Source organism: Peromyscus eremicus, chromosome 14, assembly GCF_949786415.1.
Source record: "Peromyscus eremicus chromosome 14, PerEre_H2_v1, whole genome shotgun sequence".
NCBI classification, from domain to species: domain Eukaryota; kingdom Metazoa; phylum Chordata; class Mammalia; order Rodentia; family Cricetidae; genus Peromyscus; species Peromyscus eremicus.
This window is the reverse complement of record NC_081430.1, coordinates 56549218-56565030: the sequence shown is the minus strand read 5'-3', so window position 1 is coordinate 56565030 and position 15813 is coordinate 56549218. Positions and strand designations below refer to the sequence as shown.

At 52.8% G+C, this 15813-nt stretch overlaps 1 protein-coding gene across 1 annotated transcript; it reads left to right on the top strand.

The window, feature by feature from the left end:
- Window positions 1-321: 321 nt before the first annotated feature.
- On the top strand, window positions 322-15104 carry Degs2 (delta 4-desaturase, sphingolipid 2). Its single transcript, XM_059279678.1, has 3 exons — window positions 322-439; window positions 12599-13341; window positions 14705-15104. Exons 1-3 carry the CDS (start codon window positions 358-360, stop codon window positions 14849-14851), a joined length of 972 nt encoding a protein of 323 aa, XP_059135661.1. The 5' UTR covers window positions 322-357; the 3' UTR covers window positions 14852-15104.
- Window positions 15105-15813: the final 709 nt, after the last annotated feature.

Sequence of the window (15813 nt, the reverse complement as noted above, 5' to 3'; positions counted from 1 at the left end):
CAAGAGTCTAGAGCACAGAGTGAACTGCGCTTCGTAGTGAGGACAGCCAGGCGTGGAGACAGATGTGCACCGGAGCGCACAGCCTGCAAGTGGCAGTGGGCATCGCCACGCGGTCAGGGAGTCAAGGACTCTGGGTGTTCCACAGTGGCTCCTGCAGGGCTGCATCTCCCAACCCAGGCCTTTTGGGTTCCGGGGGACCACCGCGACCCGCCCTAGGTCCGCCCACGAGGCACCGAAGCCTCGGCCCCGCCCTTCACCCCGCCCCCTCCCGGGCCCTTAGATCCCCGCCAGCAGCGGGCACCCTGCGACAGGTGAGCACAACTCAGTGGAGTGCGCTCGGGCCCCAGTGTCCCCACCATGGGCAACAGCGAGGGCCGCAGCGACTTCGAGTGGGTCTACAGCGACCAGCCACACACGCAGCGGCGCAAGGAGATGCTCGGTGAGCGCGTGCGACCATAGCCTGGTGGCCGCAGCGGGATGGGGGGACAGTAGGGGAGCTGATCAGCGTGTGCTGCGGGTTCTTCACTCACAACCAATAGGCACCTGCTGTGCGCAGATCCCCCTTGCGTCGCGGAAAAGCCTGTCCACCGGGAATAGCGAGCTCGGGCGACACACCCTCTCGGGAAGCGGGAGACCCGAGGTTCCTACCGGTGGAACGCGGCTCTCCTGCAGCAGACCTCTTCGAGATCATTTCCCTGGGTGGGCCCCGTCCTGCGGATTCCACGAGGCTGGCAGGCGTCTCGGGCTCCGCAGGTGGAGGGTGCGTGACAGGAGTGCCTTCCTTCTATCCCCAAGCCTCCCTATGCCCTATGCCAGGATGCCTCCCACAACTCTCACTCCCCCAGCTCACTTGGGTGTCCTGGCATCTGTTAAACTGTCTCATTGGATTGGCGATGCTGTTTCCTGTGGGTTTAACTGACATTTACTCAATGGTCGACTTCCATTTTCCTCCCCGGTGGTATCACGGCTGGTGTCCAGGTCTCTAGTTGTCTTTGGCCAGGTCTTTTTCTTAGGGTTTTTGTTTTTGACGTCTTCCTGACCTACCCCTAACTGTGGAAGCTGTTTTTTCCGTCTCTGACTTTTACATCTTTCAAACTCAGAGTGCACCTGGACTGCTGTAGCTGCAGTTTAGGGGGGCCCAGGGCCTGGAAATTGTCCTGTGGGTCTGTATCTTGTGGTTGTCTCCTACATGTCTGAGTAAGCCATCCTCCCTACTTGGGTGAACTTAGCAGGCACTTCCCCGCCACAGGAGGAGGGCAGGTGCCATGGCTGAGGTGCTGATTGTGCTAAGGCTGGAGCAGGAGCCCCCCCCTCAGCCCCTCCCCTGGCTCTCCAGCTTCTCTTCCTGAGTTCTTCAGGCATCAGGCCTCAGATAGAGAGGACCTGTGAGCAGAGAAACATGGCAGCTGTGTATCCCTGCCCACAGGTGCTCATGGAGTCCAGACGAACTGCACCTGTAACCTCCCCCCACCCGTGCCTGTGTCCCTGCCCCCATCTGTGAAATGGTGTGGTTGCTCTGCCCAGTAGAGAGAACAGGACAGGCTCCCTGAGGGATGAGAGCCAGTAAGGTGTCGGGGACTCCAGGATACATGGCAAGGACTGCCCTCCCTCCTAGAGGCACAGGTGGGCTTCAAATTTGTGATCCCCTGTCCTCTGCCTTCCTAGTACTGGAATTACAGGCACTTACTGCCACACCCAGCATTTATGGGGTGCTGGGGAATCAACTCAGGGCTTTGCACGCACTAAGCAACACTTCACCAGCTGAGCTACAGCCCAGCCCTAAATATCTCTAACCAGAGAAACCATGGACCCTGGAATACATCCTGATTTCCTAGAGAGATTGGTGGGGGAAAGGGAGCAGGGCAGAGGCCGGGGGGAGTTGAGGGGGACACTCTGGTCCAGGCACAGCAAGAGAGCTGTCATCCTCAGGGAGCTTCATTCATGCCCCTGCTGTGGGGACTGTGGCTTCCTGATACCTGCCCAGTTTGTGCTGGTGACTTGGGATGTGTGTTCTTTTATCTGCTTAGGTTCTGGTCTTTCCTGCATTGACCAACCCTCCAGGAAGCACCCCACCCCACCCCATTGGCTGCTCTGATGTCAGGTGCAGGCTCTCTCTCAGCTCTGCTTCTCCAGCTCCATTGCCCAAGCTCTGGGCTCGGCAGCAGAAGTTCAGTGGCTGTCAGGAAGACTGATCCCATGGTCAGGGTTCCAAGAGTCACTTGTGAGTTAAGGGTGAGTCAGTTGCAGCTTGGGCAAGAGGGAAGGCTGAAGGTAAAGCCTTCCTTAAGAAGTTGTGGTTCAGACTTGGGAGGTGATGTATGAAGCATTCAGACCAGGATCCCCACAGACATCGACAGAAGCTGTTATCATTTTCAACCTCGCACAGATAGGGCTGGCAACTCACTGAGGATGGGGTGCAGAAGCCCCCATTTCTCCTTCCCCCAGCCTCGGGGGGGATCCTGCACATAATTGCTCTGTCTCTTTTCAGAAGCCAAGTGTCAATCAGAGAGGAGTGATTTGCCCTGTGCTGAATAGTCCAGAGGCCACCGAGGCCTGGATTGCTCAGGTCCACTTGTAGTCCATACAGCTGGCTGGTAGCTACATCAAGCTGTGGGCCTGACAGGTGTTCGGTTAAGACCATAATCTCCCAATCAGATCCCAGGAAGTCATTGCTAGGAGTTGGCCCAGGTGTTCTGCGATAAGACCAAAGTCCACCCCTTGTTGCTGCCTAGGATGAGAACATGTTCTCCTGGCACAGCCCTAAGAAAATAAGGTCCGTGGTAGCATCTCAGGCCAGGGCAGGCAGGAAGCTGATCCATTACACACTGAGCCAGGCCCAGGAACACAAGCTTGGGTTTGTTTTTTTGAAAATAAATAGCTTTGTAGTTTTGTTTGCTTTTTAAAAAACATATGAAAGCAAGGTACACACACACACACACACACACACACACACGAGAAACCAGGAAATAAAAGTCAGTTGTTGGATTGTTTGCTTAGGAGAGGCCAGGCTACGACTTCTCTTGGTGGCGATGGCCTTTGGGAAGATCAGAAGACCCAAATGCCGCCAGAGAGTCTAGGGCACAGAGTGAGCTGCCAGGGGAAGGCGAGGCTTTGGCCACTCAGCCAGGGACATGCAGACTCCAGGGTGACTGGCAGGAAGCCTGCCTCTTGCTGGGATATGCAAGGATCTGGTTGAGTCTGTAGCTTCCTCTGCCAGGCAGGGTCTGAGATTACAAAAGAGGGGTCTGCCTGCCTTCCTGCCCATCTGGGTGGCTACCTTCAGTGCCAGTGTCTCCTTGGGGGCCCGGTGTTTTTTGCCCAGTTCTAGGACCATGGTTTTGTGGTCAGGGTAGTGTTGTGTTGAGGGGCAGGCGTGTATAGTGCTGCGCTAGGCAGGAATGGGGAAATGGGATGTGGGGATCGGGCCCCCGGCAGTGCAGGAGGTAGTGGCCCTGATATTCTGTCACACCTTCCAATGCTGAACTATGGCCTCTGCCCTGGCCTGTTAGAGACACCCAGACACTGACCCTGCAACTCTTCACTGTGTTTTGCCTTCTCCCCAATCTGGAAGGCCCAGGCAACTTCCTGGCCTTTGTAAGCATTGTTCTGTGCTGGGCTGATTATTTTTGTGGTGCTAGGGATGGAACTTAGGACCTGGTATACACTAGGCCGACACCAGGACCCTCCCATCCCCAGCTAGACATCTTCTTCTCCTTCTCCATCCTCTTCCTCTTCCTCCTCCTCCTCCTCCTCCTCCCTCCCTCCCTCCCTCCTTCTTCTTTTTTGGTTTTTCAATACAGGGTTTCTCTTTGTAGCTTTGGCTGTTCTGGAAACCGGGTTGGCCTCAAACTCAGAGATCCACCTGCTTCTGCCCCCCAAGTGCCAGCTAGGTTTATTTTTCTTCCCTTTTTATCAACTGATTTAGTGTGTATTCTTCAGGTCTTAGCTTCAAATATTCCAAAGAAAATTCTGGCAACACATGCACAAGTATGTGCACAAATGCACACACACACATGCATGTGTGCACATGGGCATATGGTAAATGTGAAACCACATTTACCCTCTGGAAGGAATTGAAACCCCCAAGTTGAGGCGTTTACCAATTTCTATAACTGTTTTCATCGTGGCTGGCTCCTGGGTGCATCCCTGAAGTAGAGCTGGGGACAAGTTTCCCACTCTGGTTCCTGTGCCCAGGAGCCCTGTGAGTCAACGCACATGCCAGCACCCCTCCCCTGTCACCTTCCCCTCCCCCGCTCTCCTCTAGGGTGCCACACCCTCTACCTTTTGTCCCCAGGTGTAACTCTGCACTGGACTTCCTCATTCAATGCTCAACTGTGTCTGGTACCCAATGGCTCTGGGATTTGGGGATACAGAAACAATAGATCCTCTAAACACCATGGCCACCCCTAGCCAAAGGCAACCAGGATCAGCCTAGGTGCGAGATGCATGATCGGGTGAGGGTCACTTCCTTGTTTTTATCATGTCTTCATGTAGCCGAGAGTTGAGGGAGCACTTTGGTCTATTGTCCCATCACAAGGGACCCATCTTGTGATTTAATCACCCTACTTCCCAACCTGTCATGTGGATATCTGAGTTTGGGCTGCCCGAGTTCCACTCAGATGGAGCACTGTCTCCACGTCCCCAACATATCTTGCTAGCACGGCTCACATGTTCTGGGACGCTGCACTTAGCCTGTCTTAATGCCATGTTCTTTAGTATTTAACAGCCTTATGGAAGTATATTAACATGTCATGCAAAGTCCTTTATTTTAAGGCCACACTCCAGGGGTCCTTAGTTTGTAACATGACCCAATCTTCTATCACTTCGAACACTCCTTAGGGTCTGAGGCCATTCCCACCCCCAACTACTTTGGCATTTTCAGTGGGTAAGTTTCAGTACAAGGGTCCAGCACACTGTTTGGCCCTCACAGCACCTTAGCCAGGACACACTATGTGCCCTGTATGAGCTCACACGCCTTTCCCCAGTTCTAAGATGGACCCTCCTCTCTCATCAGTTGGGGATCCCCAGAGACCTGTATCCATATCCACCACCAGGATACAAAGCAGGTCTAACAAGTGGCAGGTGAGGAGTAAGGTAGACGTGAGACTCAGGAAGACACTCTGGACCATTGTTGATGTCTTGTGCTGTGTGGGTCTCCCAGAGGCCTCCAACAAGCTAGGGCAGGGCCAGGCTTGTCTGTGGCTCAAAACTGGGCTGAGAAAGATCAAAGTAGTGGGGAGATATCCTCGCAGTCAGAGGTAGTCGTCTGGGAGGAAGTCGTCTAGGAAGGCTCCCGGTGCCTGGATGAGAGGCTGGTCCGCTGTGGAGGGGTAGACCTGGTGGGACTATGTTCATTGGAGCACTTCTGCCTATGGTCACTAGGGGGCATCATCCCCACTAAGCAGTTTGGTGGTGGGGGCAGGGAGCTGAACTGCTGGATCCCATGACACAGGAACCAACATCATTGCCTATAGCCGGACTGGTCTTGTGCACTACTTACCTCCCTGGGAAGGGGGTGGGAGAATCCTGTCCTGGATGGTGTTGATGCCAGGCTGGGAGGGGAGAGGCGTGATGGTTGCAGAATGGAAGTGATGGGAGGTCTCCCTGGTGGGACCCTACTGCAGACCAAAGAGAGCGAGCGGTCGCCATCTCCATGGGTCAGTAGGGAGAGTGCTGGAGTGGCCTGCAGCTGGCAGCCCCTCTCTGCTGCTCCCTTGCCCAGCTCTTGACTCTGTCCCTGACGACACAGTTACACATCAGGAGAATTTCTGGAAAAAACAAGGCTTCCTCAGAGGTACAGGTTAAGAGTGTCTTGTGGCTGGGTGGTGGTGGTGCACGCCCTTTAATCCCAGCACTCGGGAGGCAGAGGCAGGTGGATCTCTGTGAGTTCGGGGCCAGCCTGCTCTATAGAGCAAGCTCCAGGACAGCTAGAACTACACAGAGAAACCTTGTTTCTAAAAACCAAAAAAAAAAAAAAAAGAGAGAGAGAGAGAGAGTGTCTTGAGGATGGGGTTGTCACCATGGGCTCTGGGTCCTTAAGAACAAGTGACTAACACACGTAAGTGGCAAATCTGGGGCATTTAGGTCAGGCCCCCTTAGACCCAGTGGCCATGGGCCCCTAGGAAAGAAGATGCCACCTCCATGTGCTCCTAGTTCTGTGGGCTGTCAGGGAAAGCATATCAGGAGTGGGGCGGAGAAGGCAGCCCAAGAGAGGGGGGGCACTGGCTCGAAGTCTGAGGATGCTTGGCTGTGGAGTTCTAGATGGTTGTCAAGGCTGGCCTCCAGGTCATGGAGCAGGGTAGAGAACTCTTGAGACATGCATAAGGTATCCAGGCTAGAGGCTCAGTGGGCTAGAGGCTGGATACTGCCTGTGTCCACCGAGAGGAGACTCAAGTGGCATGCCCATTGGATGGAGGGCTCAGCAGCAGTGTGGGCTGTACAGGGTCTGTCAGGAGGCAGCTTAGGGCGGTCAGGATGGGCTAGGGAGGGGACACTGTCCTTCCCTGTGGGGTGTTTCTCCTCTATGGGAGGTCCGGTGGGCGACCTGAGGCAGAGGAGGGCCAGCTAGGACTCCAGGGTGCAGTTGAGTCATTGGGAGCTGTTGGGAGGTGGGGGGAGCACAGGGCTTCTTGCACAGGGCCTGGGCAGAGGGGAGGGAGGGGTCATTGAGCAAGCAGCCCTGTTTTAATTAGGTTTCTATTTAGGTTTCTGATTAGGTTTCTGTTGAAACACCACGACCAAAAAGCAAGTTGGGGAGGAAAGGGTTTATTTGGCTTACACTTCAGCATTGCTGTTCATCTCTGAAGGAAGTCAGGACAGGAACTCAAACAAGGCAGGATCCTGGAGGCAGGAGCTGATGCAGAGGCCACGGAGGGGAGCTGCTTACTGGCTTGTTCCACATAGCCTGCTCAGCCTGTTTTTCTTTCTTTTTTAAAAATTTATTTATTTATATTATGTATATGAATGCTCTATCTGCATGTACACCTTTATGCCAGAAGAAGACATCAGATCCCACTATAGATGGTTGTGAGCCACCATGTAGTTGCTGAGAATTGAACTCAGAACCTCTGGAACAGCAGCCAATGCTCTCAACCACTGAGCCATCTCTTCAGCCCACCAGCCTGCTTTCTTATAGAACCCACCACCCACCATGGGCTGGGCCCTCCCCCATTGATCATTAAATGAGAAAATGCCTTACACCTGGATCTCATGACGGCATTTCCTCAGCTGAGGCTCCTTCCCCTGATGACTCTAGCTTGTATCAAGTTGACACACAAAACCAGCCAGTACAACTGACCCCTCGTCAACTTGACACACAAACACTATTAAGCCATATCTCTTCCTTTATTATTCATCCCCAAGATCTCACACTAAAATCAGTCTTTAAAATTTCAGTCCAATCTTTTTTAAAAGTTCAAGTCTTTCATCTGTGAGCCCCTTTAAAAATAAAAATTAGATACCTTCTTAAAAAGGGAAGAACCAGGGCACCATCACACTCTGAACCAAGCAAAACCGAATTTCAACAGTATAAATAACTCAATGTCCAATTATCTAGGATCCACTCACAATCTTCTGGACTCTTGCAAATAGCTTGGGTCACTTCCCCAGCTCCGCCCTACACAGCACACACAGCTTGTCTTCTAGACTCCAGCAGGTTCCATTTCAATGCTGCTGCTGTTCTTGGTGGCCTTCCCATGGTACTGGCATCTCCAAAACCCTGGGGTCTTAGGCTGCAACTGGGCTGCACTTTCACCAACAGCCTCTCATAGGCTCTCTTCACAGTGCCAAGCCTCAACTCCTTTGCATGACCCCTTCAGTCCTGGACCTTCAATTGCCACTGAGGCTGCACCTTCACCAATGGCCTTTTTTTTGCCACTCATAGTGCCAAGTTTCAGCTGCTCTCCATGACCCCTTCATGCCTTCAAAACCAGTACCACCTGGATGGCTCTTACACATTACCAAGTCTGGCTGCCAGCATGAGGTACAACCTTGGCCACCTCTGGAACACTATAATTGGATATTTCTCTCCCACCTGCCAGTTTCCAAATACCTGGCAGCTGCTTCCCAAATTACCACACAGAGGCTTATGTTAATTATAAATGCTTGGCCAATAGCTCAGGCTTATTACTAACTAGCTCTTACATTTTAAGTTAACCATATTTCTATTTATGCTTTGCCACATGGCAGTACCTTTATTAGCATGCCATGTTCATTTGCTCCCTCTGAGTCTAGCTGGTGACTCCTGATGCTGCCCTTCTCCTTCCCAGCATTCTCAGTTTGGCTCTCCTGTTTAACCTTATCCTGTTCAGCTATTGACCAGTCAGCTTGTTTATTAAACCAATCACAGTGACAAATCTTCATAGTCTACAAGTAGATTATTCTACGGCAGAACACAGCTTCTCTGTGCTTCCAGGAATCACTTCCCAGAAGATTTCATCTCAGTGATTCTGGTCTCTTCTTAATCACTGATAATTTCTTAGCTCCAGCCAACCAGCATCAAAAGTAAAATTTTGCTTTAGTAGTTCTGGTATCTCGTTAATCGCAGCTGATTCTTCAACTTCAGCTAACCAGAAACACAGGATCTTACCTCAGAATAACAAGTGGCCCTGATAGAGTCTTTAAACTTCCCTTTGAAACTTCACAAGTCAGGTCTCCATCTTCTGCATGGCTCTTAACATTCTTATCTTTCAAGCTCCTAAAGAACATCCCACATAGCTCTTAATACTCAATGGCTCTTCTAGCCCAAAATTCCAAAGTCCTTCCACAATCCTCCCCCAAAACATGGTCAGGTCTGTCACAGCAATACCCCACTTCTAGTACCAATTTGTCTTAGGATTTCTATTGCTTTGATGAAACACCATGACCAAAAAGCAAGTTGGGGAGGAAAGGGTTTATTTGGCCTACACTTCAGCATTGCTATTCATCACCGAAATAAGTCAGGACAGGAACTCAAATAGGGCAGTAACCTGGAGGCAGGAGCTGATGCAGAGGCCATGGAGGAGTGCTTCTTACTAGCTTACTCCCCATGGCTTGCTCAGCCTGCTTTCTTACAGAACCCAGGACCAACAGCCCAGGGATGGCCCCACCCACCATGGGCTGGGCCCTTCCACATTGATCATTAAATGAGAAAATGCCTTACACCTGGATTTCATGGAGGCATTTCCTCAGCTGAGGCTCCTTCCTCTAATGACTCTAGCTTGTGTCAAGTTGACACACAGAACCAGCCGGTACAAGCCCACAGTCACCGCTGCTAGGCTGTGTCTTCAGGTGTATCCTGAATGTGCCTGCTTCTATCTAAGCTAAGGCCTGGGCCCTGCTGCCCCGGAGTTCACCTGGTTGGGGCTCACCTGATACAGGTGTGGCTGGACCTGCCCTCTTGCGCTGATGCTTGGCTCCCTTCCAAGAGGAAGCAAGGGTAGCTGCCTTCTGAAAATCCTTAGCTGGAGCTAGTGGGTTCCTGGGTAAGAGAGAGGGAGGCTGGCTGTTGCCCGAGGGAGACTGAGTGGGTGAGGCAGGTACACAGAGGCCACCCATGGGGGACTGGGAAACTGGTGGCATGCACAGATGCAGATACTTTGCATGTGATTTTCCTGGTGGGACAATGTCTTCCTGCAGATGTCCCTATTCTGTCATGAAGACATGCCACCTTCTTCATGGTCCTGGGTTCCCCTCCATTTTCCTGTAGCACTGAGACATTCCCTGGTGGTGTCCTAGTTCTGGCTTTGCACCTGTCCCTCTACCCCCCAACTTCTAGGTAGTGGCAGGCACATCAGTCCCTCCAGTGGAAGGCCAGAGAGTGTCTCACATATCAGTTGTGCCCTGTGTGCCCAGAGACACGCCCCTGCTGGGTCCAGAGGGATGATGCTGGCTTACCTGGACTGGTGAGCAGCAGGGTCCTCAGAGGCCAGGCCATGCTTGGCTGGCCTCTGTCCCAAGGCTGGGAGGAGGAGGTCCTGAATGGAGTCACCAGTTTTGGGTGTGTACCACTTCACAGTATCCTTTGCTCTAGACATTAGCAATTCTGGCCCAGTCTTACTGGGCTGAAATCCACATCAGCAGCGTTGTGTTCCTTCTGGAAGCTCCATGGGGGAGCAGGTTCCCTGGTCTTCCCTGGTTTCTGGAGTCACCCACCTTCTTCATAGGACTTCTTGTCCATTCTAAGACAGGCTAGCCTCTCTCCACATGCCTCACTTAGCCCTTGGCTCCCAGCTTGGCTCTTGCATGCCTGGGGAGCATTGTGATGACTTTGATGATACATGTGCCTCTTCTTGACCATTTTTAACCTAAGGTGGTCACAGGGTGTGGTGTTAGCATGTGGGCATTTTGGGGGTTGTATTATTCTGCTCACTACTGGTGCTAAATGGTCTCCCCATTTGAAAATAGAGACAGTCTGCCTGGGGGCAGCTTGGTCTCCTAGTGCCCAGGCTCTCCTAGGAATCTGGGGGTAGGGATTAAGTAACTGTGGGCAGAGTTGAAAGGGAAACATTTAATACCCTGATGTAAAATGCCTAGGCTCATCACACCACATGCTACCATGAACTTCAATAAGCAGCCCCTGGCAGCCTGCCTTAGCTTGGCCCTGAAATCTCTTAGGCAGCTAGCAAGGCCTTATCTCAGGACCATGCCAGATTGCTCAGGCGAGGTATTTGGGAGCTGGAATTCTTAAACAGTGGGGATTTCAGTTTTGCTTTGTCTAATGGTCTGTAACTCCTGGAACCTCCTGCCTCAGCTCCTGAGTGGCTGGGACCATAGGCATGATTATGTGTCTCCCAACGTAATGTTCTCTCTCTCTCTCTCTCTCTCTCTCTCTCTCTCTCTCTCTCTCTCTCATACTCTCTCCTCCCTCTCTCTCCCTCTCCCTCTCCCTTTCCCTCTCTTCCTTCCTTTCCTTTATTTTTGAGCCAGGGTTTCTCTGAGTTTCCCTGGCTGTCCTGGAACTCACTCTGTAGACCAGGCTGGCCTCAAACTCAGAGATCTGCCTGCCTCTGCCTCCTGACTGCTGAGATCAAAGGCATAAGCCAACACTGTCTGGCCAAACATTCTTCTCTTGTGGTAAAACATATATATGATTTGCCCATTTATTTGTTTATACATGGTCTCATGCAGCCCAGGCTACCTCAAACTCGCTATGTCGACAAGAAATATCTTGGACTTCTGATCCTCTTGCCTCTATTCCCAAGTGCTGAGATTACAGGTGTGTGTCAACACACTCTGTTCATGCAGTGCTGGGAATGAATCCAGGGCTTTGTGTTATACTTGGCAACTGAACTGCTCCCCCAACCCTGTCACTTTGGGTGTGTAAGCTGGAGGCATTGATGACAGTCACATGGCATATAGCCATCACTGCTGTTCAAATGGTCTTGCCAGTTCCAGTCAAGGCCACAGCCCCTGCTATGGTCCTGGGAGACCCTCTCTACAGGCCAGCCCTGGGCAAGGCAAGTCAAGGTCCCTGTCTACTCAGACTGGCGCTGATGCTGAGGACTGGTGCTATTTAACTGAGGTGCCCTAGGATAAGATCGTCCCTGGCTGGCCAAGTTTCCCCAGCTGCAGGACAGTGCTGGCCCGATCTCTGGGATGCCTGTCCTTGTCCAAGGAGCCAACAGAGCAGACCTTGGGGGTACGGTCACCCTGAGTTTTTGATAACCCTCTGTTCCTGGATGCAGCACTTACTGTCAGACCAGAAGCCGCCACCTCCCTCATCAGAGGTTTCTAGAAGGCACAGCTGTCTTGCCTAAATGTATTATCATTCTGTCTGTCCTTTCCTCCTTGTCCTTCTTGGCTTGGCTAACTTCCACATGCACCATTTGTTCCTTTTCTAGAAAACAGAATACAAAAAGCATGACCTGTACAGGGATGGACACTCGCTGTCCTGAAGTGACAGCTGGCATTTGGTTAGCCTCTCTGCAGTGCTTATTTGGTGTAGGGACTGCCTCCCAAGCCATGCCTCGCCACCCCAAGTGGCTAGAGTTTGAGAGTGACCAGTCCACATCGTCCCTCTCTGGCTGTGCCCAAGTACCTAGCCACACATGACATGGACCCGTGTTTACTGAAACATTGGGGGCCAGAAGGCTTGTGGCTCTGATGCTACTTTGATTTCCAATATACCATTATCTTTTTTGTTTGTTTGTTTTGTTTTGTTTTGTTTTTCAAGACAGGGATACACCCTGTCTTGGTGCCTGTCCTGGATCTCGTTCTGTCAACCAAGCTGGCCTCAAACTCACAGAGATCCGCCTGGCTCTGCCTCCCGAGTGCTGGGATTAAAGATGTGCGCACTGCCGCCCGGCTATACCATTATCTTTGTGTGACCTGTTGTGACACCGGCACTTTATTTAGGCTGGTGGTAAATTCCCCCACCCTGGGAAGTCTCCCAGTCTCTTCCTGAAGGTGGTCAGAGGTAGGAGATCCTGTGCACACCACAGTCCAGGCTGCAACTCTTCCAAGACACAAAGTATTGGGATAGCGTGCCTTTCCAAGACCCTTGAGGGTAGGGGGTGGACTCCTGATTACTTTTAGGGCACTGCTGAGGACTGAAGGTGGGGGATGACAGGATGAGATTCAATGAATGCCAAGTCACTCATCCTTCTTGTCTTCCCTGTAGCCAAGTACCCAGCCATCAAGGCCCTGATGCGGCCAGACCCCCACATCAAATGGACAGTGCTGGGAATGGTGCTGGTACAGTTGCTGGCCTGCTGGCTGGTGCAGGGGCTCTCTTGGCGATGGCTGCTGTTCTGGGCTTACGCCTTCGGTGGCTGCATCAACCACTCGCTGACACTGGCCATCCATGACATCTCACACAACACTGCCTTTGGCACAAACTTTGCCTCCCGCAACCGCTGGTTTGCCGTCTTCGCTAATCTGCCCATTGGCGTACCCTATGCCACATCCTTCAAAAAGTACCACGTGGACCACCATCGGTACCTGGGTGGCGACGGGCTGGACGTGGACATTCCCACGAACTTTGAAGGCTGGTTCTTCTGTACGCCGGCCCGCAAGCTGCTCTGGCTGGTGCTCCAACCTTTCTTCTACTCGTTACGGCCTCTCTATGTGAACCCCAAGACGGTGACCCGTATGGAGATGCTCAATACCCTGGTGCAGCTGGCAGTCGACATGACCATTTTTGCCCTCTGGGGGATCAAACCCATAGTCTACCTTCTAGCCAGCTCCTTCCTGGGCCTGGGCCTACACCCTATCTCTGGCCATTTTGTGGCTGAGCATTATATGTTCACGAAGGGCCATGAGACTTACTCCTACTATGGGCCCCTCAACTGGATCACCTTCAATGTGGGCTACCACATGGAGCACCATGACTTCCCCAGCATCCCCGGCTGCTACCTGCCACTGGTAAGTGCTCAGCTTAGGCTCAGCGGGCACGGGAGGAACGAGGAGGGAAGAGAGGGGCTCTGCCATTCCTAGGCTGACTTTTCTTTGTCAGTCGGTAAGGGGATAGCTACTCACTTTTGGAGTGCCTGCCTGGAGACAGAGGAGGCAGATGCAGATTAGCAGCTTAGGTTAACGTACAGCTGCTGGAACCCTGCTGATGGGACCTGCCCATCCTGCGTCCCTGCTCCAGTACTTGCCCCGTACTTGGGCTTCCTTTTCTGTATCAGTGGACACCATGGGAAGCACTCTGCTTTCTGTCTCCCGCCTACTGCTGCTCACTTCCTGTCCCAGCCGAGTAACAGTATGGGCACACTGCTCCCAGCCTGAAGCTGGCCAGACAGCGGGGGTGTAGTCTTGTCCTTACAACCTATGGGGACCGGCTATAGCCACAGGGAGGGGAGGCTGAGGTGGGGGTGTGAAGGTTGAGACAGAGGAACAGGAGGCCTTGAATGCCAATGGCTGTTATGTAAGTGTGGCAAGGTGCAGCAGTAGGGGAGGGTTCTCATTCCTGAGTATGTTTGTATATGTCCTTCCTGGGTGCCCAGGGGTGTGTGTGTGTGTGTGTGTGTGTGTGTGTGTGTGTGTGTGTGTGTGCGCGCGCTTGTCCAGTGTGCACACATTACTGGGCTGGGTGACTTTGAATTTTTCCCAATGCTGTGCTCATGTAACCAATGAAGCTGCCCCTTGCACGACTGCTACACTCAAATGTACATTTGAGAAGAAGGCAGAGGTTAAAAGGGATAGCATGTTTCAGAGGCCAAGCTTGAGTCTACGGAGGCCACCTCTGACAGGCAGGCGCAGTCTTCACAGAGCACCTGCTGTGGGCTGGAGAGGAGGCTGCCTGCAGGACCCATTTCAGATGTGGAGCAGTGCCTTCCCTGGGGAGGTGGGAGGAGGATCTCCACAGCAATGTGGTGTTCTGGTTACAGGTGCTGTGGCCGGAACACTCCCTGGGGGAGGGGGTAGACACTGCACATCAGGTCAGGGTAAAGGCTGGGTGTGGAGACACGTGTTGGGTGAGGAAGCAGTAAAAGCTGAAGCCCGGAGCCCGGCAGAGCATAGGAGGCTGGGGTGAGGAGTGAGGGTGTTATTCAAGGCCGGCAGGTGCAGGCCTCAGAACTCTGCAGGACCATGATGGATCCACCTTGACCTTTTGGATTAGAACGTTGGTGGGTTCTGAGGTGGGGCACTCAGGCTGTGGTGCCTTCCCTGCTGGGGCCTCCTTCACCTGCGGCTGGAGTGTGCGTGTGTGCGCATGTGCACTCACAGTATGTGTGCTAGAGTACCAGCCAAGGTGCAGCCTTGACCCAACCCCTCTCCACAGGTGCGGAAGATTGCGCCCGAATACTACGACCACCTGCCGCAGCACCACTCCTGGGTGAAGGTGCTTTGGGACTTTGTATTTGAGGACTCTCTGGGGCCCTACTCCAGGGTTAAGCGCAAGTATAAGCTGGCAGAGGACCGCCTGTGAGCCCTGCCGGCCAGCAGTCCTGAGTGGGCAGCTCCATGCCTCTTGCCCGCAAGTCCGTGGGCCAGGGCCACAGAACATGTCTGGCTACATCAGCTCCTGCAGTCTAGGCTGCCTCTGGCCCTGTTGGGCTCAGCAACAGGGGATACAGGCTATGGCTGGAGTAACCAGGCTTACCTAAATCTCTCTGGGCCTTCCCTATAACTGACTGGGATACTCGGTATCTGTGGTCCCATGGAGCTGGTTTCTCTGTTCTTGTGCCTTAGATTAAATCTAACATTTGTCTTTATAGTCAATGTGTTGTCCTTCTTTTGGGCAGGATGGAGTCTTGGCCTGATCCTGGGCTCTCAAAAAATGAGGCCTAAATCCAGGTGGGTGAAGGTCAGCCCCATGACTGTGTCTAGAAGGGTGTGTCCCTGAGGCCTCTGCCACCATGGAGAAGCCTCCAGATATGGACTGCAGAAGGTCCTTCCAAGCCACAGGACAGCTCTACTTTAGGCCCTTTGACCTGTGAAACCATCCTGAGCTTGTACAGGGTCAGGCTGGCAGTATAGGATCCATATCCTTGGACAGGGTCGGGTCAGGCTAGCAGCATGGGGTTCATCTCCCCCCATCCTACATGGAACTGACTGGGCAGAGTCTTTGTGTGTTATGTGAATTGGGAATGGGTCATAAATACTGATATGATGGCATAGCTGTGACTAGAGAGGCAGCTTTGGTTAGTGACCTGGTCCTAAGGGGCTGGACCATAGTGGGTCCTGGTGTCCAGAGCAGGTAGCAGCAGTATGCTGGGAGGGTCCCTTGGCAGACAGGGACAAGAGTGGGCCTAGCCGTACAGCTCCCACTACATCCTGGGGCTTGTGGTATGAGGCTTGGCCAATGACACCACCACAGAGGCAGCCAGGGAAGGAGGGTGTGCTACAGCCCTTGCCCCATGCCTGGGAGTGGCCTTGTGTTCCAGAACA

Coding starts and splice junctions, on each gene's coding strand:
- Degs2 (XM_059279678.1), top strand. CDS start 358: ATGGGCAACAGCGAGGGCCGCAGCGACTTCGAGTGGGTCTACAGCGAC. Junction 440..12,598: donor GCGGCGCAAGGAGATGCTCG/GTGAGCGCGTGC, acceptor TCTTCCCTGTAG/CCAAGTACCCAGCCATCAAG. Junction 13,342..14,704: donor CCGGCTGCTACCTGCCACTG/GTAAGTGCTCAG, acceptor CCCTCTCCACAG/GTGCGGAAGATTGCGCCCGA.